The sequence below is a fragment of the Maylandia zebra genome, linkage group LG6, assembly GCF_041146795.1.
Source record: "Maylandia zebra isolate NMK-2024a linkage group LG6, Mzebra_GT3a, whole genome shotgun sequence".
NCBI lineage: Eukaryota > Metazoa > Chordata > Actinopteri > Cichliformes > Cichlidae > Maylandia > Maylandia zebra.
The window spans coordinates 41,579,140-41,605,386 of record NC_135172.1 but is presented as its reverse complement, the minus strand read 5'-3'; the positions used below and the strand labels follow the sequence as shown (position 1 = coordinate 41,605,386).

General features: G+C 41.7%; 1 protein-coding gene across 4 annotated transcripts in view; it reads left to right on the top strand.

Annotated features, from left to right (window-relative positions):
• Positions 1-5,881: 5,881 nt before the first annotated feature.
• Positions 5,882-26,247, top strand: part of krt222 (keratin 222) — a 37,225-nt gene continuing 16,859 nt past the window's right edge. The window contains exons 1-7 of one of the 4 annotated variants that reach the window (XM_004538721.5): positions 5,886-6,261; positions 8,673-9,055; positions 9,278-9,481; positions 15,468-15,550; positions 19,904-20,057; positions 21,203-21,499; positions 25,140-25,265. In XM_004538721.5, the coding sequence (XP_004538778.3) occupies positions 9,278-9,481; positions 15,468-15,550; positions 19,904-20,057; positions 21,203-21,499; positions 25,140-25,265 (864 nt within the window). In that variant the 5' untranslated portion in view covers positions 5,886-6,261; positions 8,673-9,055. Of the gene's footprint in view, positions 6,262-7,785; positions 9,056-9,277; positions 9,482-14,470; positions 14,565-15,467; positions 15,551-19,903; positions 20,058-21,202; positions 21,500-25,139; positions 25,266-26,247 lie in introns of those variants that run through there. The other 3 variants (XM_004538719.4, XM_004538720.6, XM_076885260.1) reach the window with 3 other exon arrangements.

Below are 26,247 nucleotides of genomic sequence, written 5' to 3'. Positions count from 1 at the left end.
GATTTAACTCTGTCCATAAAACTTTATTTGCCCTGCTTTATCGTCTAATTTACTGCAAAAGGGAGGATAATGATAAAAATGTAAATCATGTTGTATTAATAAATAAGAATTTAAAGTAGTGACTTAAAGCACAACCTCCTTAGTAAATGTTTACATCATAGATCAGGTGAGCAAAGATGTTTTTGCAGCGAGAGCAGACGAACAGAAAGAACGCAGGTTTAAGCTACCTCTGCATTAGCTTCCCTTTTCTGTGCGTTTTCAGCTCACTGGTTTGACCTCCTAAGACCCGAACTCTTTCATGGCATTTTTAATTTCTCTTTGCTGTTTGGGCAGATTAGGGCCTGATGAATGTAAAAACAAAGAATTACCTGTTTTTGTTTTTTTACCTTTATTTTGTTTCTGAGAAAAATTAGATCGAGGACATTCATGTTAAATTTCAATAGAACAGTGGCAGTATAATGTCCTTGTTAGTGGATATCAGACCCTTGTAGAGCAAATTTAGCATTTTGGTCTAAACAACCCAAAATCTGATGCCCACATATGTGGACGCCAAGTCCTAGGAGGTTAATTTGACATGTAATTATTTGCTGTTTTAATGTCAGTCTTGGTGCTCTAGGCAGGTTAGATTCAGGCGGGTAAAATAGACAGAAATGATAACATCTGGCACCTTCTTCACAAAAAGTCCAAAACAAACAACCAACAGAATTCTGGCAGAAACACTCACGCAAGGAAGGATAACAGACGATGTGATAAAGGACAAAGGGAAGACACACATAAATGCAAAACACGGGTTATCATAAGACTACCAAAATAAACAGAAATCAGCACACGGGGAAACACTGAAGCAACAAGTCTGTGAAGGTTCTCAGTCATCCAGGTCATTGTAGTCTAAAGAGCTTGGAAAGAAAAGCGTCTGGACTTCCTTAAGTTGCTTGAAGACGTTTCACCTCTCATCCTAGAAGCTTCTTCAGTTCAGAGCTGAAGGTCAGGAAGCTCAGAGCGAATGATGCTTTCGCCCCACTCTGTCCTGCTTGGTGCTGTTTCATACCAGGTGCAGATGTTTCCCGTCAGGGTGCTCTTGGTGGTGCAGGAGATAGCCTCAAGATTAGAACAATATTAGACCATCAGAGCAACTGCACATCTGTTGACTTTTACTCAAATCAAGAACTTTTTTTTGCATGAACCTAACAAAGGTGTGGACATAATTAAATAAAAAAACAAATCAAGTAACTATAAAACTAAGTCCGCATGAACTCAGAGCATCACGGTGGACTTGAACCCCAGTCTCATAAATTCAAGTTTGACCAGTTCACGGACCCCTGATCCCCTGTGATGTGAGCTTAAATCAAATGAGCCACACTTCAGTATTTTCTCTTTTTTTTTTTACCTCCACAGAATCTGTGACATCACAAATACCCCCGATTGATCGGTTGCAATGAGGGGCCTGGAGCAGCGTCACCATCACTGTGATATACGCCACATCAGTATTCTTTATGGTTTGGTTCAGCCTTTCAGCTCTACACGAGTAATCTATAGATATTGAAGCATTGATAGTGGTGCCAACTTCCTGCTTACAGTTTGGATAAGGAGCCTTCCTGTCTCAGCAAGTCATTTGCACATTGTGAAATTAATCAGTTCTTAACTGAAGAAGCTTCTTGGATGAGAGGTGAAGCATCTTCAAACAACTTAAAGAAATCCAGCTTTTATTTCCAAGCACTTTAGACCACTGAAGGAACAAATACACACTAAATATTAACAGAGGGTATAACCAGAATGTAGGAGGAACAGAGTACTGATGAAAAAGCATGAACGTTTTATAAAATGAGCACAACTCCTCGTTTTCAAAGACAAATAAAACTGCAGGTTCTAAGACCAGAAACCTTACACAGCTAATTGCTGTCCACACAGGAGACAGCTGCTTTTATAATAAGCTAATATGTGCAGTGTTTACAGCTTGTTGGCTGTCCTAATGGTCACTAAATAACCATTTATTGAAGGATTTAGCTATATTTAGGTCTTAAACTGAAGGTAGATGTAAGAGTTTTTTCATGAGGGTTAGAAATTAAACAGATGAGATTAAATTAATGGTTGATGGTAAATTACAGCTAATCTTACTGTAGTCTAAGTCTTATCACTGGTCTCTCAAGTGGGTGATAAAGTCAAGTGGAACTACATAAAATATATTTTTCAGGCCTCAGTTTCCACCCTCATGATATTAAAATCATTATCATTGTTGTCAGTGTTTTTGTGCTTTTTCCAGTTTGTCAAATCCTTCCCTCTAGTGGTCAAATCACAAGGAGAAAAGAAGTGGCTAAATATGAGTAAAATATATATTTAAACGCGCCCCTGTGTCCCGGGCTAAACAGCTGAAATATACTCAGTATACTAGACCCCGTTCACTCAACTAAACACATACATAAACATGCCAAAGCCGAACTTGAGTGAAGTGAGAAAGCCTCTGCAGTTTGACAGGTACCTGCCATCCAGCATACTCTCTGACCCCACAGCCTGCCGGGAACTCCTTTGAGCTCCCAGCTCTGACTTGTTCGAGACGTTTGAGATATTTGCCCAACCTTTTTTTCTACGCAACCATAAATGACAGCCAACAGTGGCACGCCTAGTCTAATTGTTTTGTGAGAAGCAAACACACTGTAACCCTGGGGTGCTTTATGAATGTCAAACAAAGTGCGATGAAGATAATTGTTTTTCAGGCCCGTTTAAAAATCTATATTATACAAATATTTAAAGAATTTAATACTTTGTCCCTTCAGGTTGTTTCCACTCAATTTATTCCTTGTGCTCGGAGACGCTTGTTTCATGTCTTGATTCCTCACGTCTCATTAATGTGATGTGTAAGAATGAGACTGCTGTGACATTGACAATATCAGTTAACGACAAACGACTGATTAAAGATGTTCTGCTCACTTTCCTGCTCTGTTGGGAGGAGCCACTTTGCCCAGTGCGTGACAAAACGATCAAGCTGTTCCCTTCAATCATCCTCACTGTTATGAACTTGTGCATGTCACATTTGTTGGCTTAGCAGCCGTGAAATGTATGGCATGATGCATTTCTGGTCGTTACCACATTGTTTCCAGTGCTTCCAGTGGTTTGATCCGCGTTTATGTCTAAGGTGTGAAGGGCTTAACTTGTGCTCGTTCTGCTTCTGACACTGTGTGAGTGCTGGAACGCGTGAAGAAACCACACCACTCAATTACAGATGATTAAAAGCTCTTTTTGCATAACGTGTTAGTTGTAAATTACTGGGATCAAACATAACAAAAACCTGCTCTTAGTCTGCATTCCCATGAATTCATGAGGTATCTGAGTCAGATTGTTCCACGTCAAACTGGCAAAAACCATTAGTTTCACAATGTGCAAATGACAAGCTGAGACAGGAAGGCTCCTTATCCAAACTGTAAGCAGGAAGCTGGCACCACTATCAATGCTTTAATATCTACAGATTACTCGTGTAGAGCTGAAAGGCCGAACCAAACCATAAAGATTACTGATGTGGCACAGTGATGGTGCTGCTCCAGGCCGATCATAGCAAACGATCAATCAGGGGTATTTGTGATGTCACAGATTCCATGAGGGGGTGGAAAAATACTGAAGTGTGGCTCATTTGATTTAAGTGACAGCGCTCAGGGCAATGTGAGCGCTGGTTAAAGGACAAACTTGAATGTAAGAGATTACAGGATGACCAACCTCAGCAACAGGACCACTCTCACCATCGAAGTGTGTTTGCTTTTGGAACTGTGTCTTCATTCCACCTACTTCAAGGGTCAGTTCTACAGGCAGAAACATGGGTGTGCCGTGGGCTCCCCAGTTTCACCCATCGTGGCCATTTTGTACATGGAAGAAGTGGAAAAGAGGGCTTTGCTATCCTACCCTGGAACACCACCAAGCCATTGGTTCAGGTATGTGGATGACACCTGGGTGAAAATCAAATCTCAGGACGTATCACATTTCACAGATCACATTAATTCGGTGGACTGACACATCAAATTCACCAGAGAGGATATGAAAAGTGGCAGGTTAGCCTTCTTACACTGTGTCTAGATGTCCCCCATCAGTAATGGGGGGACATCTGCCAAGGAGGCAGAAGAACAGCACATCAAGAAGGCCCTGAGTAAATGTGGTTATCCCAGCTGGACTTTTGTCAAAGCCTAAAGAAAGCTCCAGCTGATGCAGGAGAGAAGGACAACCGCTGCCCAAGCGAAAACCTGTAGTGATGTGTCAGGAGTATCGGAGCAGTTGAGACCCATTTTTTCTAAACACCGGGTCTCTGTGGCTTTTAAACCCCAAAACACACTGCGCCAAAAATTGGTCCAGCCCAAGGTGGACTCTCTTATGTCCCCCGACACAAACAGAGTAACATAGTGTACGCTGTTAAGTGCCAGGAGGATTGGCAGGATTTATACATCGGGGAAACCAAACAACCTCTGGCGAAGCGGATGGCACAACACAGAAGAGTCACCTCGTCAGGCCAGGACTCTGCAGTCTATTTACACCTACAGGCCAGTGGACACTCTTTCAGTGATGAGGATGTAACATCCTGGACAGGGAGGAACGCTGGTTTGAGGGCGGAGTCAAGGAGGGCATTTACGTGAAATGGGAAAGACCATCTCTGAATTGAGGAGGGGGCCTAAGGGTACATCTGTCACCATCTTACAATGCTGTGATTACAGCCATTCCCCAACTCTCTGTGAATGGTACTCATGGCTGTTGATCAGTGGTAGTTGATCAATCGTCATGAGAATTTGCATAATTATGATTAAGGAACTGACCTCCCAGCCCATTGTTCCTTCGGTGGGCTGGTTTCAGTCATTATGCAAATGTACTGTTTATAAGATCGGAAACCTGCAGTCAGCTGAGACTGAAGACGTCACCTGGATGAGTGACGAAATGTTTCTCCCACAAAACGCTGCGTCCAGATGAACAGAATCAACTTTTGGAGGTTTTTAGTGGAATTATCTGAAGAATAGCACAGTTTGTCTGTTCAACATGTTTGTGCTTCAGTTTTAGTGAGTGAAATTCCAGTTTTTATTAGTCTGTTAATTAGCACTCACTAGCAGCTAAGTGCGTGCTAATGATGCCCATGGACAGTAACTGAATGCAGCAATATATCCCTAGCGCTCCACCATCGAGGTTAAAAGGATTCGAATAGTGTCCTAAAAGTGCTGGCTGCTGCTTAGAGGGAAAATACAAACACAATTACCTGAAAGATGTCAAAACTTTCTGCAGAGGTGAGGACGACCTGGTCTCCTGTTGTGTTGTCCTTTACATTAGTCATTTGGCATTGTGGAAATAAAAACATTTCTTAGTAAAGCTTTAAACAGCACAATGATTGATAATAGTGATTTGAGTAGAAACATACTTTATGGTGCCTGAGCGAGCAGGTTAGAGGTATAAATAAAAGCCAACACAGGTTAAAGTATAACTGTTGTGTACTTTATACCACAAGTAAAAGCACATGACACACGCTTTAGCTGAACATAACCCCTACAGCAGAGTCTGGTGGAGTTTATGCGAAGTTAATCCTTTCTGTAGTTTTGGACTTAGCCCACAATAGTCTCTAAATCAGATCTGAAGTGACTGTTGTGGTGATACCGTGTATGAACAAAAACTGTTGGCACTGAGTTGGTTTTAAGCACTAATTACGAAACAAAGGATGAAAGGTATTGTGTGTTTATAACAGGTTTTTTCTGTTTTTTCTGTCAGACACGTTTAGCAAAAGGCTCATGAAAATGAGGGATCACATGAAGAAGGATCAAAGAGCTGTTGCCGCCCCTCCTCCCTCGAAGGAAACAGAGGTCGAGGAATGCGAAGAGGCAAAGTTCATGTTCGTGAGACTGTTTGGTGGTAAACTCATAATCCAGGGTGGATTTGTTTTGTTTTTCACTCTCTTTTTGGGCAGTGTCCACCTCTAACGCCTCCACCTTTTCTCCTTAAATTTGTGTAACAAGTTAACACCTGCTTAAACCCATCAGTTAAATGCAGTGCAATAAAAAAACACATCTTGGATGTCTGAGGGAGCAACACGGCATCCAGAAACAGGCTCGATGGCATTCCCCCGTCACGCTTGCAGCAAAAATCATCTGTCACAGACACCCAAAGCAGAGCCACCTGCTACGCCCTAAGAGCATTTTTTTTAATCATGGAAATTTTTTGCTTTTTTGTTTCCCGGATTTCAACTGACTATCATCGTTGCTGCTCTCCTGCCAATCCATCTTACTGACAGGGTGTGGGAGTGCAATGACAGTAAGTGTCCTGGCATACAAGTCTGGCATTGTTTAGTTAGACAGTGTGCTTTGTGTGTGTGCGTTTAATTATTAAAATCTACACAGCTCATGTCCTGTTACAGACTTATTCTCCTTCTCTTGCTCTTTCACTCTTTATATCTGATTTTTTGTTCTCTGTACATGAACCCATTTCCTGTCTTTTCTGGCCACGCTGATAGATAACCACAACACCCACAACCATCAGTGAAGCCAAAGTCAGAGATAAAGAATGAAAGTCTAGACAGAGACAATATTAGGTTGCAGCAACACAAAGAAGCTCAGATGTGTGTAATAGTACCCCCACATCCTTTCTCTTAGCAAAACATGCTTGTTTTGCCTGGCAAGCAAATCCAGACAGCTCAAGTATTTGCAAATCCGCAAACAAGGCTCTTTGAAAACAAAAAAAGGCATCCAGGTATAGTGAAACGTTCATCTTCTTAAAAATTGATTCATCTTTGTGAGCCATTTTTAATGTAGCAGACCTTAACCCTCCTGCCATCCTTTAAAAAACTCACACCCATCACCCTAGGGACCATTCTCAGCCACGCCATAAAAAGACCATATATCCATATTTTATTCCACTTTAAATTAGCCAACCTTGTAAAACTACTTCTCCCTGAAATATTCATGTAAAGTTTTAATTATATTTTCGTTGTTTTAACCCTTCAAATCCCAGTGTTATTACATGAGCACCCTGTGTTATAAGCCCCAAAAACCAAAAAACGAAACTAAATATTTCCACAAAAAACCAGTTGAAGTAATATGTGATTGTCATTATAAGTAGGCCTTTAGATGGACCAAAGATTGGCACCAACATACATTTTGACCTGCCATTATTTTTTTTGCATTTTTTTTGCAATTTAAAAATTAAAACTTCAAGGCCCTGAGTCTTCATTGACATCCAAGAAAAGAAGAAAAAATAAAATCATATGATGATAATTTGGGGTTGAAAAATAGCGTTTATAATGGAAGTCAATGGGCAGAAAATGGTCCCCAGGGTGATGGGTGTGGGGATTTCTGCTGCTCAGCCATTTTAGGCTGATTTAAGGAATTCACACTGGAATATTAACATTGACAGGTAAAAACTATCCTGTGGCAAGTTTGGTTATATTCCACTGAACACAGTGGAAATGGCAGCCATTTAACACATAGCAGTGGCACAAAAAGGTCCCAAGAAGGCAGGAAGGTTAAAGTGATACGAGTAAGTGACAGAAAAGGGAAAAAACCCTGCTCTTCTCTAAAAGTCCCAAAAATAGAGCCCAAGAAATAAAACACAAGGTCGTTTAATTTCATGCACTTTTCTTACATCTCCTGCTCTGTCTCTGCAAACTTGCGATCCTTGAGACCTCAGAATTAGGGAGACATTCAAGGGGGGTGGGGGTGGGGGTGGGGGGGGGGGGGTAGGAATGCATGTACATATACAAATTTTACAGTGTTTATTTATTTAAAATTATTTATTTAAAGTAAGTTAAATGTCACCCTTATTGCTGTCCCCCGGGGCACGTTCAAAGTTAATTTTTCAGAGCTGAAAGCAACGTTCATCTTTAATACTATGCTTAGAATTTTGATGCCAAAGGCAGTGCTGAAAGCTGCAGTAACCTGGGTGGCTGCTGTGGCTTTAAAGAGAGTTGACCCAAAGATTCGCAGGTAAACAAGCCAAGTTTCAGTTATGAATTCATGTGCAACAGGGTGGAAAAAAACACCTCAGTTTGATCTTTAGGGATCTGTTCATGGCAGTGAAGCTCTGTCATTCTGCTTGTGAGTTCATGTGAGTTCAGCTGATTTTGATTTTGTCTTACAGACATTAGACCCGCCCACCATCCACTTCTAACATGCACTTTTGAATCCTCCGTCGAGCCTTGTTTTTAGTTTTTTTTTCTTTTCTAGCTGTTACAGTGGCCCACCCAGTTGTTTTTACTGGGTTTATCCTCTTAAACATTGAGAGGAGAGAGTGTTTGAACCACACCCCACCTTAAAAAAACATACCTCTCTTATCATGACACATTAGCCATTTCCATGATATTATTGAAGTCTAAGATGATGCCGCAGAGTCTGTCCGCTGAAAGCAACAGAAAGCTACAAACTCCAGATGACATCAAGTAACTGCTTAAACAGTAGTTAAGAAAGCGTATCTGCAGTCCTTGTAACCAAGGGAATATAAAAAAACCACATAATAATATTTGGAAGAGAAAACCTTTGGCCCAGACAGCACAAACACATCCAACCAAGGCTGTCATTGAGCAAGTCTGCACAAAGAGTGAGAGAGTGTTCAGGGACACGGGCTTCACATTCATTACAGTGAATGTAACTTTTCATTACAGGACCATTCACACAAACACACACACACACTCAGGTCCTGTCACTGTGTCTCCCTGAACATTCCCTCCGCAGCTTGTGTTGCTGCCTGTTTGAAAGCAGATCAGTAATCCTGGATCAGAGAGTACAAAGGGACCCCAGAGCGTTGGTGATGCAAGCACTGTGTCCAGTGTCCAGCGGGTGACCACATGCTGCCTGGGAGGGGCCGAGGTGGGACAGGGAGGAACGTCCCTGCCGTGACTGACCCTGAAGACAAGCGAACGCTGATACCGGCAGGCCAGCCTGTCTGCTCTGTCTCGGGGGCCTGCTGCCGATGACCTGGGACACAGTGGGAAGTGCTCTCCAGCTCGCTGTGGAGGAATGCAGCTAAGCTGTGAGGAGTGGTGGACTGTGTGACCGGGCAAACAGAGTGACTTACATATACTGTGCTTCATTCAGGGAAGGCCACGTTGCTGCAGGTGAGTATCACTAGGTAAACATTTACCTTGTAAACGCCTTTGGCAGCGTGTGGGTTTCACACTGCAGAGAAAGTTGTAAGCTCTTGTGAACACGCGCCTGTCAGTCACGTACTGCCTGAAAGGTTTGGCCATCACAGGCACCACCAGCTGCGTCATTTGACTGTATGAAAATTTCACAGGCTCAGCAACTGCGTGTGACTGTAAACATTCGCTCTCTCTCAGATGTCCATGGACTCGCTGCAGGACTCCAGTCACACAATGTGGGGCCTGAATGCTCGCTTGAAGAGCTTCTTGGAGCAGGTGAACCGGCTGCAGGAAGAAAACCAGCGGCTGGAGGCTCAGATAGCCAGCTGGGGGGTCAGGAACACCGCGCGTTCCCAGGACTGGTCCAAACAGGAACAGACCGTCAAGGAGCTCCGTGCCCAGGTCAGATGGTATAAAGAGTTATGTAAATTTCACAGCTGTTTGACATAATTGTGGTGCTGCAGTATTATTTCTACTCAGGCTTTATAATAATCAGCTCAAGGCCATCTTGCAGCCACAGGAGAGGAGTGGGTGTGTATAATCAAACAATGAGTGCAGTAAAAACACAGCCTATTGTCCAGTGTAGTGTAGTGTCGATGACAGCTGGATGCAGCATCCTGTGAACAGCCTCGAACACATGTTTAGTTAAAGGATAGGATAGGTGGTTAATGGCACCCTGTTTTTAAGACCATCACACAGTTTGTAAAATGAACTGCCTTTTATTTCTGAAGTTCCTGTTAGGACTGCATACAAGGACCGCAAATTTAATCTGTTGTTGATCATTTTTAATTAAATATGTGAAAGCTAGATGTAACTTTGCTACGCTGCATGAATGTGGCAACAGTTCATTCACGGCTGATAAAATAATTTGACAACTACAAGTTAATTTATCACAAATATCAGGCCACAGGAATCAGATGAGTTACTAAAGGCTAAAGTGAAAAGCTAGTCGACTAGACAATGCTGCTCGTCGATTAATCGTGTCATGGCATATGACATGAAGTCACTGGAGAACAGGCATGTCCAAAGAAGGAAGGCTGCTGCTGTTGCACTGCTATATTCAAAGTTAGCTGTCACTGTGTGTGTGCACTCATTTCACTGACACATAAAACATGATTTGGTTATTATAGAATGTAGTTAACAGTTTCAAATAGCTCATAAACACACAGCAAGATTTTTACTTTTTATTTCATCTGCCAAACTCAGTCCAATGTTATAATATACCGGTAGTTATAATATAATATAGTCAATTCGCTTCCAGGAGCAACTCGAGACAGCATTTTGGGGTTAGTAGCTCACAAGTCAAGGTTAGCTAGTGTTGCTTAATGCTATTGACGTTTGCATGGAACAAAAACTTGAACAAGCGTAACGCTAACTTCAAAATAGAGAAAGTTGTGCATAAGGGCTGCAGCCGACATGTTTTTGGGGGGCGGGGGTTCGATCTCCTCTCAGTTTCAGTGCTCCTCAGCAAGCAGCTGAGCTGATGATATGATTACAAAACCAATCATCAACCTGAGGCCTAGGGTGTCCTGGTACCCTGTGCACTTATGGGCACCCTTATGTGCGAGCATGGTGTTCCTCCCAGTCACATAACTCCAGGTCACAATGTCATTGCCCTCGTGAGCACAGGGGTCCCTGAGTAGGGCAGATGGGGCATCTTCCAGGACTCCACTCAGGGACCCTACTGGGTACATTGAGATGCTGTTCAGCTTATAATCACTGCAAATTACAGGCACTGAACCGAGGGGATAAAAATATACCCACCCCTGCCTGCCACCTCTCAGTGTCAGTCCAACCGCTCCAACTAACTGGTTCCAAGTTGTGCACTGAGATGAGTCTAACTATACTTAGCCATACCCAGTATCCCTCTGCCTCTAGAACTACCTCACACTCCTTCCCCACCAGACAGGTGACGTTCCACCTACCCAAAGCCAGTTTCAGTCCTCAACAAGAGCCCAATCCACATTGACTGGACTCCTATGGCCCCTCCTAAATGTGATTTTGCTTTATTATGTAATAAAACAAATCATTGCAATTGTCCAATACTAAAAGCCAAATACTAAAGACTTGTATGTCATGTAGATATAAAGCTTCTGGTTTATTAGTTTTGAAACTGTTACGAAATCAGTTCTTTTTTATTCCTCGAGGCATCCAGAGACGGCACCGGACTCAGTAGTCATTTTCACAAAACCTTTATTCATCTTCATTCATCTTCAGTTAAGCAAGAGAAGGGGAGGCGCGCAAGGCCGGTGTCCCTCTGCAAATCTTCCACTCCTTTGTTTGTTACAGTCAGCTTTATAGAAGTGACCCCATCATAAAACCCCCACGGTGTGCTGCAAACTCTGTGTTTGTGTGTGTATGCACGTGCACGTGAGTGAGTGTGTGTGCGCGTACCCGTGTGTAAGTGTGAGTGCACGTGAGTGAGTGTGCATATAGGTGTGGGTGCGTCATAACAGTCAAAGCACTGTGTGTGTGTCTCTGTGTACGTGACTTCCTGCCGGTCATAAAAGTAATCTCCTCACCCAAGCTACACTAAATTCCTCTACACAACATACAAAACAGAGTTAACATATTACAAACACTGAGACCCCGACTCTGCATCCACTGGGCCATTGGCCTCTTGTTGTCTTACATTTACAGATAAGCATGTGGAGAGTCTCCTGCAAACCTGCTTCTAAGTTATAACAATTATGAGTTTTTATTAAAGGTACAAGCATCAGCATCAGCAACCCCCAACTGTAGCTTCCTGTCTCCTTTTATGACAGGCTGACCCCCAGTCTCCATAAATTCCTTTCCCTCTACACAATTACACACACTCTCAAGCCTACAGCTAAACCAAACTAAAACACACAAACAAATGCTTCCCTCTTCCTCTGATCTATTGCTGGACCCTCTCATCTAAGCCAATTTAACACATTATATTCTAATAATTATTTTCTTGTACTCACATAATACATAACATTTTTTTTAGCTAATAATCATTTCAGGTAGGTAAAATGCTTTTAGACTTAGTTTATTATTATTATTATTATTATTATTATTATTATTATTATTATTATTTAAAAACTAAAAGGCATGGAATTTTGACATGTAGGACAGGGTGAACAAGTGGGTCTTCAAGGTCAGAGAGGTATGAAGGTGCATTTGAAGCCTTGTAGGTGAGCAGCAGGACCTTAAAATCTGCTTGAACCTGTCAAGGTAGCCAATGAAGAGATCTCAGTACAGGGGTAATGTGCTCAGATTTCCCAGTTTTAGTTAAAATGCGAGCAGCTGCATTTTGAACCATCTGTAAACCTCTAAAACTTTTCTTTGGTAGCCCAGAAAGGAGAGCATTACAATAATAAATACGCGAAGACACAAATGCATGGACAAGAACCTCTGCAGTGTTGCTTGACAAAACTTGTCTGATTATGTTTCTTAAATGATAAAAGGTGGACTTTGTTGTCTCTGTTACATGAGACCTGAAAGAGAGCACCATGTCGAACCACACGCCCAAGTTTTTTACCTTTAACATTAGTTATCATTGTAACAGCCTTGGTATCAACGAGACTAATCGAAGATGTTTTGCGTACTGTGAGAGGGCTCGCCACAGATATAGAAAGATATGTCTTGTGCCCGTATCATTACGCTGCCACAGAGACCCACGATTGATGGCTGCCACAGAAAGAATGCGGAAGCGCTGAGTCGACGACTAACAGCAGTGATCTCCCATGACTCAACTGATGGTTTTGAGCTGCTCCCTGGATTTACTGTCACTTTCTTTACACCGTGCATAAGTAGGTGTCACTGACAGACACTAATTAGTTGTTCACATGTTCCCATGACTACCACAGACAAACTCAGCCAACTTCATTGTCTGAGGATCCAGGGAGTGCTTCCATATAAATGTTAGGGATTAGTTCTCTATTTATCTTCTTAAGAAGTGCTCAATTTAGTTACATCACAGGAGACGGGGCAGACATTACTCCATGATGTTGTCAGTCTCCTGACTCACATCCTCACCGGGAGTCTGAAGCTGGGATTGTAATGTTCTATCCATATAATGAGTGAAGCTTGTAATGGTGCTTATGGTAAAAAAAAAAAAATGGTGGAATAGTCGATGTTATCTTTGGCTTTCTTTCAGCAAGGGTGTGTCTTCTTTCAAAAGTTTTGTACTCATAAGAAAACAAAGGAGAATGAGGGCGTGTTAAGATTTTTATTTGTGTTTGATATAATACAAGGATCCAATGTTTTATACTTTACTTTGCTGTATTAAAATAATATTAGAAATTATAAAAAATTGTGGGATTTGATATAAATCCCTGCAGAAGGTGTATGCTAAATGAACTCTCCCATGAACAGTATGTAAACAGGATGTGCAAACTGGACCACTGATTGGCTTTCTGAGTGCAGAAGTGACATGAGGAGCAATAACACTCAAAGGATTGATTTTAGCTTTACCTGTAAATTAAATATATCAAGTTTATATTCAACAAGCTATATTTTGAGGTATTAGTGTAATTTATATTTAAAAAGTACAAAGAGGAAGGGCGTGAGCTGAATCGAGTCAATCGCATCACCTTTGATGTACAAATGCTTTGTTTTCTTCTGAATAGGCCTAATTCATAACAGTATCTCTTCAGAGTCTGTGTGCGTCTGATAATATGGGGATTTTGGCATGCAAAGTAGGATGGATTACAAGCATGAGGCGTCTATAGCATGGGTTGGGCATTTTTATAGCTCCTTTTTAATCTCACTGACCACTCAAAGTGCTTTAGATTACAAGCCACATTTACATTTTCACACAAAGTCATATTGCACTTTATTTTATGCATTTAGATTCTTTATGTACGACCAATTTAGAATCACCTCTTAACCTAACATGCATGTTTTTGGACTGTTTAGCAAGCCTGAGTACTTGTAAGACCACACAGGGTTTAGGAGAATACCGGACCATCAGGCAGGCCGGATTATAAGGCGCATTAAGCGAAACAAAACAGTCAGATGAGTCAAATTTTACTCAACTCATTCTTCTTGCTTCCTCCACTTCCATACGGAGCCCCACAAGGGACATGGGAGAAAAAAAAATTAAGATGAACTTTTGCGAGATCTCGCAAAGGTAACTCGGTAACTCGGGATCTCGCAAAAGTTGAATTCCAGACATCACATATTTGCAAAAGTGCTCTGACATTTTTGGAGATATCTGTCTTTTGCGAGATCCAGAGTTAGTTTTGCGAGATCTCGCAAAAGTTCATCGTAATTTTTTTCTCTCCCATGTCCCTTGCAGGGCTCCGTACTTCCATACCATTGATTCATTAATGTTGAATTCTCTCGCAGCTGCTCTATTCCCATGTTGCTGCAGTATATTAATGACTAACCTCTTATTGTGGATGGATTATCTCAGTTGTTCTCCTGACTGAAGTTTGGTCCGTTTACAGCATTCTGCCATGCAACTGCATTTAACCAACGGGAACCCTCACGTTAACTTTTACAGAGTGGAAAAAAGGTTAGCGTTCGTCCTCCAGTTTGTTATGCTAACATAGCTGTGTAGCTAGCGATCACGTAGCGCATCATTACATACCAGCTAGCCCAACTTCAGCAACCCTAAAAAAGTCACTGCTGTTTAGTTTTTTGTCTTCATTTATGTTGAAAATGATAGAAGAGCTGTAGGTGGAAACTAGCGAGCTAACTTCCTGCTAACTTCTGACTCCGTTAAATTTAATAAATTCTGTTTTCATGGATGCCTGGATGTTAAACTTAATTGTTACATCCAGTAAAGCAGTGACGCTGATCATTTTATTAAAGATGAAAGAATTTAGACAGTTTTTAACTCTCAGTGATGCCGCAGTGTTCGTTTGACCTTGGGACAGAAGTAGAAGGAGTTTAGGACCCAGATTACTCCGCGAGGCTCCTGACTACAGTAGCCGTGAGGCTCAGAAAATCTATCAAGCAGTGCGGCTTCATAGCTCACAAAAGTCCTACTAAAACATTGTTGACAGATTTTGAGCGCCGTGTACCACATAAAAGGTCAGTAAGCACAACCAGAATTCATACATCAGGCGCACCGGATTATAATACGCACTGTCGATTTTTGAGAAAATTAGGATTTTAAGTGCGCCTTATAATGTGGAAAATAACCAGACTCCACACAAAAGAGTCCAGAGATCACGAGATTCAAACCCAGAACCTTCTTCCTAAAAGTCAGCGGTGCTAACCACTGCCGCGACTTGCTCTCCCACTTTTTCCAAGTTTTGTGACTTTCATCTCATGATTTGTTTCTTAGAGAGCTGTAGCTTTGATCATGCCACCAGAACATGGAAACTGTATGTATAGAATCACCGGTTAGATTTTGCCTTGACCTCCAAATCTAATCACATCTTATTTGTTTTTTTGTTTTTTGCTTTGTCAGGTCGGTAAACTACTGATGGAGAATGCTCAGCTGGCTTTAGAGTCTGACAGCATGAAGTCCAGAGCGGCTGCCATCCAGGCCAGGTCAGCTGTATTTGGCTTTAATTTTCCTGGAAGCTCCAGTGCTCCTCTTCCTCAATCAATACAATTTTCTGATTATTAATTAGCATTAGGTATGATTTCATATTGCATAAACCTATTGCATGTATTGTATGTCCAAAGTAATCGGCCACAGTGGGCAAAAGACATGGTTTTGTTTGTGTACCATTGGTAGTTTTTACCAGATGACAGGCGCTAATATGGGATAATCATCACCAGCCAATAAAGATGTTTCAGTGTTTGAGGCAAAGCTGTTGAGTTCAGAATAAAAGACTTCCTGTTTTCATCCTGCTGCAATGCTTTTCCAGCTCCCCTTTTATCGCACTCAGGCCAGTTCCCGCTCCTGTGAGCCAACCTGCCTGACTTTGTGCCGCGTCGGCGCTTTCACTTATGTATTGATGCAGAGTGACACAGACACCCCCCCCCCCCCCCCCCCCCACACACACACACACACACACACACACACACACACACCACCACCACCACCACCACCACCATCAGCACCACCTCTACCTCCCTCACACACCTCCCGCCTGCTGTCGAATGTTAACCCCTAAAGGACAGTGGATGAAATACCTGTCTCTTCCTTTTATACCTCCACCTGACGAGTTTCCTGACCATCTGTCTGTTTATGATGCACTAGGATGACTCCAAGGTCTTTTTATGTCCTTTTCTCTTTTAGTTATCATTTCTGCAGCGCAATGACTCACAGTCATGGGGTGAAATAAAAACTTCCAGCTGATACCAGAGACTCCAGCCCCTGGTTAGACACTCACTAGCTATTCTTAGAATTGCTGTTTGCATTAGTCAATACTTGACCTTCGAGTGACTGGGTGGGGTTAGCCATATGTTTGTATGTGCTCTGATATTTTTAATAATGAAAATGTTTCCTACAGAGAATTTTTCTCCTGCTCTTTGTAGTTTATTCCAGGAACTGGATCTTTGATGTGGCTAGGGTAATGGAAAGTTTTGTGGTCTGATTTTATTTGTAATTATCCACTTTTAACCACTACATTGTGATGTTGTGCAGTGAACCATTGCTGTAAGACTTAGAGCAAGATTCAGAGATATCCTCAAGTATGTGGTTTGATAACAGAACAGACAGGCAAACTTAATGCTTTGAAGGATGTTTAAAGCTCACATACTGTCTCTGTGATAGTGAACTCTGAAGAACTCTGAATTATGGCATAAAGATCTCATATTCATAAAGATTAACATGAAATCATAAAGATTTCATATTAAAACCCCTTTTTGAATAATTTTTAGAATATCTGTCCAAGGCAAAGAAAACAGTATAAGACTTTGGATTCAGGAGAGAGACACTATCTCTACTTTTAAGATGAGGCTTAAAACTGGTTGCAGCAGATGACCCACCCCTCCCCTCCCTTAGCGTAGTTCTGCTGGAGGTTTCTTAAAAGGGAGTTTTTCCTCCCCACTGCTGCCAAAACGCTTGCTCATAGGGGGTCACATGAATTTTGGGGTTTTCTCTGTTTTCTTTGTATTATTGCAGGGTCTTTACCTTGAAATATAAAACACCTTGAGGCAACTGTTGTTGTGATTTAGCGCTATATAAATAAAAGTAAATTGATTTGAGTTGAAAGCTGTAGATAGGATGTGACTCAGTCTTTAAAGCTTGAAGGAAGCAACTACAGTTTGTCATGGCATTGAGTCTGTGACCCAGTGTTTTGTGTTTGATTAAGTTATATTCCTTGATTATTTGTTATTCATGGCTGGGTTTGTGTTTATACTATATTTGTTGTTCTATCTCCTAGTTTCGCTCACTGTGTCTTCCCTGTGTTCCACAGTGCATCATGTCAGTCATGTCTCAGTGTCTAGTCCGTGTCTCTGAGTCTGCGTCTCTGCGACTGTCTCATGCTTCCTGTTTTACTTTGATAGTCCTTGTCTTATGTTAGTGTATTCTGCTTTGCTTCCTTTGTCTTATTATGTCTGATTTGTCCCAGCTGTGTTCCCACCTGTTCACCATCCTCTCATTGTCCTGCCTGTGTATTTAAGCCCTGTGTCTTCCTCTCTGTGCATTACCTGTTGCATTTCTCTGTGCTCCAGGCTCCATGTCTCAGGTTGTTATGTTTTATGTCCCGAGTTTCTAGTCCCAGGCTTTTGTTCCTTTGTATCACTTTAGTTTCACCCAGTTTAGGTTTTGTTTCAGTTTAGTTGCTGCCATGTTCAGCTTTTGTTTGTTTCGTTTTCCCCACTGTAATTAAAGCTCACTCGCAATACGTCATTTGTCAGTGCCTGCACTTGGGTCCTTTCTCAGTTCAGTTCAATTCAATTTTATTTACACAGCACCAAATCACAACAACAGTCGCCTTAAGGCGCTTGATATTGTAAGGTAGCCCCTACAATAATACATACAGAGAAAAATCCAACAATCATATGACCCCCTATGAGCAAGCACTTTGACGACAGTGGGAAGGAAAAACTCACTTTTAACAGGAAGAAACCTCCAACAGAACCAGGCTCAGGGAGGGGCCACAGGGCCCTTCTGTGGAACTAGCTCCCTGTTGATTTTCATCTTTTGTCCAGTTTTCTTTCCGTCGAACCAAATGAATTGTGGCAGAGGATTTAACAGGTTTCTTTCTTTTAAAGGGGAGTTTTTCCTTCCCACTGTCGCCAAGTATGTCACCACGGGAGGTCGTCTGATTGTTTGGGTTTTCTCTTTATTATCATCGGGTCCTTACCTTACAAACGCACCTTGTGGCGATAGATTTGATTTCATGCTATAAAATTAAAGTTGAATTAAACTGAATTGAATTTACTTTTGTCTTTAAGTGTGAGGTGGGAGCAGTTAACTGGTTCCTGCCTGAGGATCTCGGGCCATGCACTGGTTGGCACAAGGTTCCAGTGTATTCTGGAACAAGGCCACAAAGAGCTTTAAGAGTAAGAAGCAAAATCTTGGAAACAATTGTAAAACTAATGAACAGCCAGTGTAGAGTCAGTAAAATCTGTGCAATATTTTTAGACACTTTCATTAGTTCCTGAAAAAAAGTCTTACTGCTGCATTTTGAGTGATTTGAAGTCTATTGATCGATTTTTGATTAATAGCTTGTAAAAGAGCTTTACAATCTGTCCAAGAGGAAAAGCTGAGTGCTAAAACTCAGTGTGGATTATACCGACCCTCAGGTGGTAGTACCAGGGATCGGGTGACCTTATTTACATGTTTCTCAAAAATGCTTGTCGTGTTGTCATCGTCGCCCTCTTCTTCCTCTTCCTGCCTGGTCTCTTTAGGGATCATCTGTCTCTGTCTCAGCCTGTCACATCAACCTTCTCTGCGATCTTCCTCCATGTTGTCTGGACCAATGATGAGAATTTCTGGGGTGTTTTCTTAGTTTACTTTCAAATTGCCCTACTCAGTCATTTCAGTTGCTAAATTAGCTCGGTCTCGAGCCGGAGCGATAAATAAAACATGACTTTGAACATACCTCCGCTGCAAAATTGCCAGACTACTGGCAGATTCAAACCCAGATCCTTCCTCTTGTGAGGGAGCATTGTTTATCACTGCGCCACTTTGGACCCTGGCATGTCACAAACAGTGCATATGAGCATTTCACTCACAAATCCAGGATTAATCAAGATGTTTTTCACCAGATTTACAAGTTGAAATAAAAATGACACATTTTTAACCCGTTTACACTTCTCTGAAGCAGTTAACTGGAAAAGCAAAGGTTGAATCTTACAACACAGATTTCAATACAAAGGTCAAACATTTGATGCACAGTAGCGATCAAACCTCAATTTAAATGCTTGCCACAGTGTGAGCTGTGATCCTGTGGTGAGTCCTGAAGGTACTCCAGGTAGGCTGCAAGCAGTGATTTATAATAAAACACAAAAAGCTTTTGACTTTTTGTCATCTATAAAGTACCTTTCAAATGTTTTAAATTAGAAGATTATCTAAAAATCACAACTAATCAAACAAAAACCTGGAATTTAACTTGAATCATTATTCATTAATTTTAATTCATGTGGTGTCTTTCATCTTATTCTGGTGTGTTTATCAGCTTATTCCATTTTATTAAACATTGGCTGCACATGATCTGCTAAACTTCCAGTTTGAACTGAACCAGATTAAAGCAGATGCTACCCTGGACTGGTTTTGCACCAGTTAGATGTTAGCTGGTCCTCTAATCAATCATAAATTACTCAGCAGGCATATTTAGTTAAGGTTGAAATTAGGATGAATTCATATTTTTGTAATGGCCTCAAAAATGCAAGTTTTCCCCCAGAAAACAATGTGAATGGATGCCGGGTGGTTGGTGTGTTCATGCATTTTACTGTTTAAATAATAAAACTAGGTCGATATGTGTCAATATCCCCTCGCAGGTGCGAGACCGAAGAGAGGAACACCAGGCGTCTGGAGGAAGAGGTGGCTCTGCTCAGGGAGACCAAGAGGACGGCAGATCACAGCAGCATGATACTGCATGCAGAGGTTCACCGCTCCATGACAGAGCTGCAGGAGATGCACCGGGAATTTGAGGTCATTAAATGTTCTTCTGTCTTGCCTTCTCATTCATTTGTCTTTTTAACTTTGCTCTCTTTTCTGTCCTCCCGTGCTTTTCCATCTGCATGCACAGTAGTAACTGTGTTCCAAAGTAGAAACTAGCTCACCCCTATAACTTCAGCGAGAACATTCAGGGTCCCTGGAGGCTGCAAAACTCAGTAATTCTGAGACAGAGTAGAGGAAGAAGAAGCGAAGAGGCAGGAAATTACAGTACCTGCATGTTTGGAGGAATGAGTTGACATTTTCTCGTTGGTGCTGGATTCAAACTGTCATCTTGTAGTGGCTGGAAAAGAGAGCAGAAACCAGCCCCTACAAGTCTATAACCAGTTTTCACACGTTTCCACTGCAAAAACATTGTGGTGCCAAAAAGCTGCCATCGGCATGTAACAAACTTAAGGCCTTTGAAGCCTTTATTGTCAGTGGCTGTGGAAAAGAGGTACATGATGAGGCACATTTTCAAGGGACTGTCTATTAACTGCATCTGCTGTCTCGATCTCTCACATTAAAAACAGGATGAAAAACAATTTCCACACAGTCTTTGTTTGTCCCTTCACTCTGACTTCCACAGATGTGCTCCTCTCGTGAACGCTACATGACCCTTAAGTGGTTATGATATATAAAATGTGTGTAATAGTCCTATTTAGATCTCTAATTATAGGAATACTTGTTATAATAACACGTAAATTATAAGTGATCTGTTCCAACCTCGACATAATAGTCCTGTAATGACTGGGTGTGCATGAGCACTTTTTTTCCTTGTGTGAGAAACAGCTCACAGTGACCTCGTCCGTCCCTCCTCCATCTTTTCTTTCCTCCCTCCTTATCTTCATTTTCTCATTCCTGCTGACTAATACTCCCCTCCCTCACTTTCAGGATCCTTTCGTGCACACACATATGCATAAATGTGGTATTGATCCCTGCTTACTCTTCCTCTCCTTGTCTCTCCACATGTGTTCCCACTTTTTTCTCCTTTGCATTTTACTCACCTTTTTCATTCAGAATTTATTTTAATCCAACTCTCATCTCTCTTTTTGTCTCGCCTGTATTTTTTACCATCCTTCACCCTCCCCTCTCTCTCTGCTCCCTTTCTCTCTCCCTCCCCCTGGTTGGCTGTTTTGCAGGCAGCCCGGGCTCTGCAGCTGCAGCGGGCCAGCTCCTGTGATGCTCTGTTAGCGACGGCCACGGCAGCAGCAGCAGCAGCAGGAGGAAGGGAAGAGGAGGATGGCACAGGGATGGAGCTCACCCAGCTCCTCGACCGAATCAGAGCGCAGTGCGAACAGAGCAGACTCCCCAGCCCGGGGGAGAGACACCTCGGCCTGGGCGCCATCTCAAATCCAGCCCCCGGCTTGGTCGGGCCTCCTCATGCTGGAGCTGGAGCAGCAGCAGCATCCAGAACACACAGAGGAGCCCTCAGCGAGGTACGCATCCACTCTTACACAATCTTCACTTGTCTTTTCTGAGGACAATGGTCCTGATCTGTGCCGGTCCGACACACCCTCAGGACCAACTCCAGGCTGACCCACAGGCAGGGTGATGCATGTGCCCCGCTGGTATTTGTTGACTGGGATAAAAAGCTTGAAACCTCTCCTTCCTTGCTATATGGCCTGTTTGTGTGCAGATTGTGTGTTTGTCTCCTTTCTCTCTTCATCTAAACACAGTAGTGGTGGTCTGTGTGAATGATCCCTCACCTTCATTAAATATTTACAACCCAAAATACAACCTAAGCATCCTCATCCTGTGTCTAGTAATAGCAGCTTTGTTTTGTTTTGACGTTTCCACTCTTATTTTAGCTCAGCTGGCCTCTTTTCTGGGAAAAACACAGTCCAGAAGCTGTTTATTATTCCACAGCACCATGACTTTGGTCTGACAGCAACAATAAAGTGCCTTCACCAAGGGCTGAGAGCGACCACGGCACTAAATCAGGGCAGGTTTTATTAAATTCTGCTGTTTACATCAGACCCACTAACAGCAGCACAATGCAGCAGTCAAGAGCTGACAACACGGCAATAAAAAAATCATTCAAAGATTCAAAGACTGCGTTTGGCTTGTTTCAGAGGAGTTCTTCTTTTCCTCTAATCTGTAGGAATTAAGGCAAGGGACGTTTGCGTAGCTAAAATGAATTGTTTTGTGGGGGTCGTGAGCAGTTAATATACTTTAACTGATTTATCAATACATGGACAACTGCTTCTTGTTGTCCTGTTATGTGTGGATGTGGACTCCAGAAGTCAGACTAACACACGGGCAGGTGGAAAACTCAAAGAATACCTTTAATGAGTACGTGTAGACAGTTCAAGGAAAACAAAGTCCAAAAGGTAACTAAATCCAGAAGGAGGAAAAAACAAACCAACCAGGAAACAGGAAACAGGAAGGAATAACAAATGCACCGACAAAGGACTGACTGGGCTTGTACACACACTGAGGGATATTGGGAATTGGACACAGCTGTAGGAAGCACAACAAATGGGGAAGATGAGACGAGGGGAAGTAAAGTGAATGCAAGGCACAAGGACAGATGACTTATCAAAATAAAAAAGGAGGTGAAATAAAACTGAATGGGGAAACAGACACAAATGAACACAATACGGGGGAATTACACAAAAGTGTGAAACTAAACTCTAAACTACCAAAAACTGAGAATGGAACTAAACTGAAAAATATATAAAGAACAGTAACCAAAGATTATAACCAGGAACTAAGGAACAAAGGAAGACTAAGAATTGCCAGAAGACATTCAGATAAAACATCTGGACTTCTTTAAGTTGCTTGAAGATGTTTCACCTCTCATCCGAGAAGCTTCTTCAGTTCTAAGGTCAAATGGTGGGGAGTCCCAGATTTGACCTTAGAACTGAAGAAGCTTCTCGGATGAGAGGTGAAACATCTTCAAGCAACTTAAAGAAGTCCAGACGCTTTTCTTTGCAAGCTCCTTTGACTACGATGACCTGGATGACTGAGAACCTTCACAGACATTCAGATAAAACAAAAATACAAAATCTATAAACTTAAGACACTCGGTCCGTTACCCAGGACCACAACTCCCTGTACAGCATTAGGAGCCTCTGTTTGTATTTTACCTGCTAATTAAACTAAGCAAGCAAAAATATTAGAAATTAGGATAGATTATTTGCCAAATATGTATTTGGCAAATAATCTATCCTAATTTCTGCAGCTCTGCCGAATAATTATCTGTTTTAGATCTTAAGTGCACACACCAGAGTTTACGCTCTGTGTCTACATTGTGAACTGCCTGGTTCTGGAGATTTTAGCTGAGTAGACATCAGCATTTGCTTCTGCACACTGGACAATCACTTTATGGTGTTCAAAGTGCCAAAAATGACATAAAAAGCGCAGCAGTAATAGGTTATTTCAGAGACAGTAATCTGGTTGCTGAAACAAAGTATAAAGAGCTCCACAAGACAGAAAGATAATATAATAATATGTAGGTTTAATTTTAGGAGGAGCTGTCTGGATACCGTGTAAGATTATACAGAGCAGCCTCGTTGTCCCCGGGAACATTTACAATGTTTACCTTATGAAACGTCAAAGTCTGAGTGCAAAATAGACTAAAGAATCCAAACCTCCATCCATGCATGACTTCTGTCATCACGTTCAATGACAGTAAAGCTCTTTAAGCTTAAAGGCGCCAATTGGAGTTGTCTCTGAACAAACAAAAGTTTATATTTAGATTTTCTTAAAAGCCTGGATTGGAATCGCAGCAGATGCAATTCAAGCTTTGTATAACTGTAATAATGTCAAGATGATGTCATATTCTGCAGTTTTCTTGCTACTGGAAATGAAGATGAAAAGACTTTCCATAGTGCTGTATAAGTGAGGAGAATGTGGTGCACTGATGTTTCACGGTATGCAAGCGTGAGTCTGACCAGGCAACGAACAGCATTATGCACAAATTAAAAACATAACAGGATGAAAAGAAAAGCAAAAACAGGAATAAGAACAAAAAACTGTAGAATTTTAAAAAATGTACCGCATACGAAAGCAGATCAAATGCAAATATTTACCCAAACACATGTCAACAGTATATAAAGCACACACATGAATGAGCTGTTCCAGAACAATAATGTTAACCCAGTGATATAATACACATAATAATTTAACTCCAAGAACAGATTTCAGCGTCAACATGCTCCACATATAACGGCCCCATTAATAACTCACTGATATGTTCTTATGTAATATAACACAACACCAACACAACCTCTTCTGTAAGAGTTTTTGTTTGGATTTTACTTCTAGTGCTTATCTTCTGTTGGATATAGATGATATATGTGTATGATGTAGGTGTCATATATAGCTCGTTTCAAGTGTATGCTCAACTTTCAAATAAAAATCTATGTATATGCAAGCATATGTAAGGAGTCCCTTTTAAACCCACTGTCAGGTCAGGTCTTGTTTGCCGGTGTTATCATCAATGAGCTGCTGATTTCAGCTAATATTGCCCTAAATGAATGTCTCCTTGATTAAATATCTTTTTTTAAATTTGTTGCAACTGATAAATGGAGTCAGTGAAGTAACAAATTATACAGGAAGTATCTTGCGTAACTTTGTTTTATCTGTCAAAATATTGTCATAAGTGCTGAGACAGCTTCACCGCTCTGCTGCATTTTAACGGGGCGAGGACGAAGGGTGTGAAACGCCTCACAGCTGTACAGTGTGTGGACAGCTGTGTGTACACGCTGTCTGTTTACCTTGCACTGAAACACACATCACCAAAGGCACCACCTGTGACTGCTTCGCCTCTGTGTTGTCTGACGGTGCCAGTGGGAAAAAGTACTTACTCATGAGGTGTGTGTGTGTGTGTGTGTGTGTGTGTGTGTGTGTGTGTGTGTCATTGTGTGAACAGGCCTCTGTTTCGTTTACATAGTACAGATATTAAACCCAACAATTGCATCTCATCAGCTACTTTACATTAACACAAATATGAAACCACTTGAGTGTGTTCTATAAGGGAAAACTAGGTAGTTGTGTGAGTGTTTGGCGAAGAGGGTGGTGGTGCTGGGATTCACACCTCTTTAAACATCTGGCTCCCCTCTCGTTGTGCAGGAGGAGGCAGCGTGGGCGCAGGTGAGCCTCGGCGGCGCCGCCCTGAGGGAGGCACGGGCCGAGCTAGCCGAGGCCAGGAAGCAGTGGCACTCGCTGCAAGTGGAGATTGAGACCCTACATGCTTTGGTAAGAAAAAACAAATATCTAAAGTTATCATTCACACTGTTAACACTGCTTCAACACCACACGGCAGACTGCCTGTGAAAAGACGACAATAACAAGAAAAAATACTGTTTTTGCGTAATGTTTCAATTTAGCAACTAAAGGGAGTTTTAATACATCTGTGCCAAGATATACATAAGGTTTCTATCTTTCAATCACAGATACTTTATTATTATTTCTTCATTTTCAGAGCTGCTTTCATAAACATTGTGTAACTGATTCCATAACTGCAATTCATGGAAAATCTAAGGAATGAAAACTGGAATAAAAAGAAGAAAAAGTTATGAATATAAAAAAAACCTCATTCAGTTTAATTTCAGTTCAGTTTATTTAATTCCCAACTGCTGCTTTAATACAATTTTACATTATGGATGTGAATGAACCCACGGAATTAGAAAAAACCCTCTAAAGATCAGACAAACCCCTGTGAACTGTGGGTTGGCAATGGTGGGAAGGAAGAACTCATTTTTAACAGGAAGAAACCTTCAATAGAACGAGGCTGTCATGGTTGGCTGTGTGGCAGGCAGGCAAGCAGGAGTGGTGGACCCAAAATGCAGAACTCAGACACGGAAGTGAGACTTAAAGCGCAGCTTTATTGCTTGGAGAAACCTCGTACAAACTAAACTCACTAAAAGAAAATAAAGGTCGTAATAGTGGAACTGAGGACTGAAACACTAGAAAAGAAACACTAAACACGGAAGCAGAACACACAGCTAGTTGAAGGTACGATACTAACACAGAGAAACACAGGGCTTAAATACACAGACGGCAGTAATCAAGGGATGAGAGACAGGAGGGGAACACACCTGGGAGAAATCACAGCTGACGAGACAGGGAAACGTAAACTCAGCACACTCACATAAGACACAGACCTTCACAATAAAACAGGAAACTCAGACACAGGGAACCAGACAAGACGCTGAACTGAACAGACAGATTCACAAAC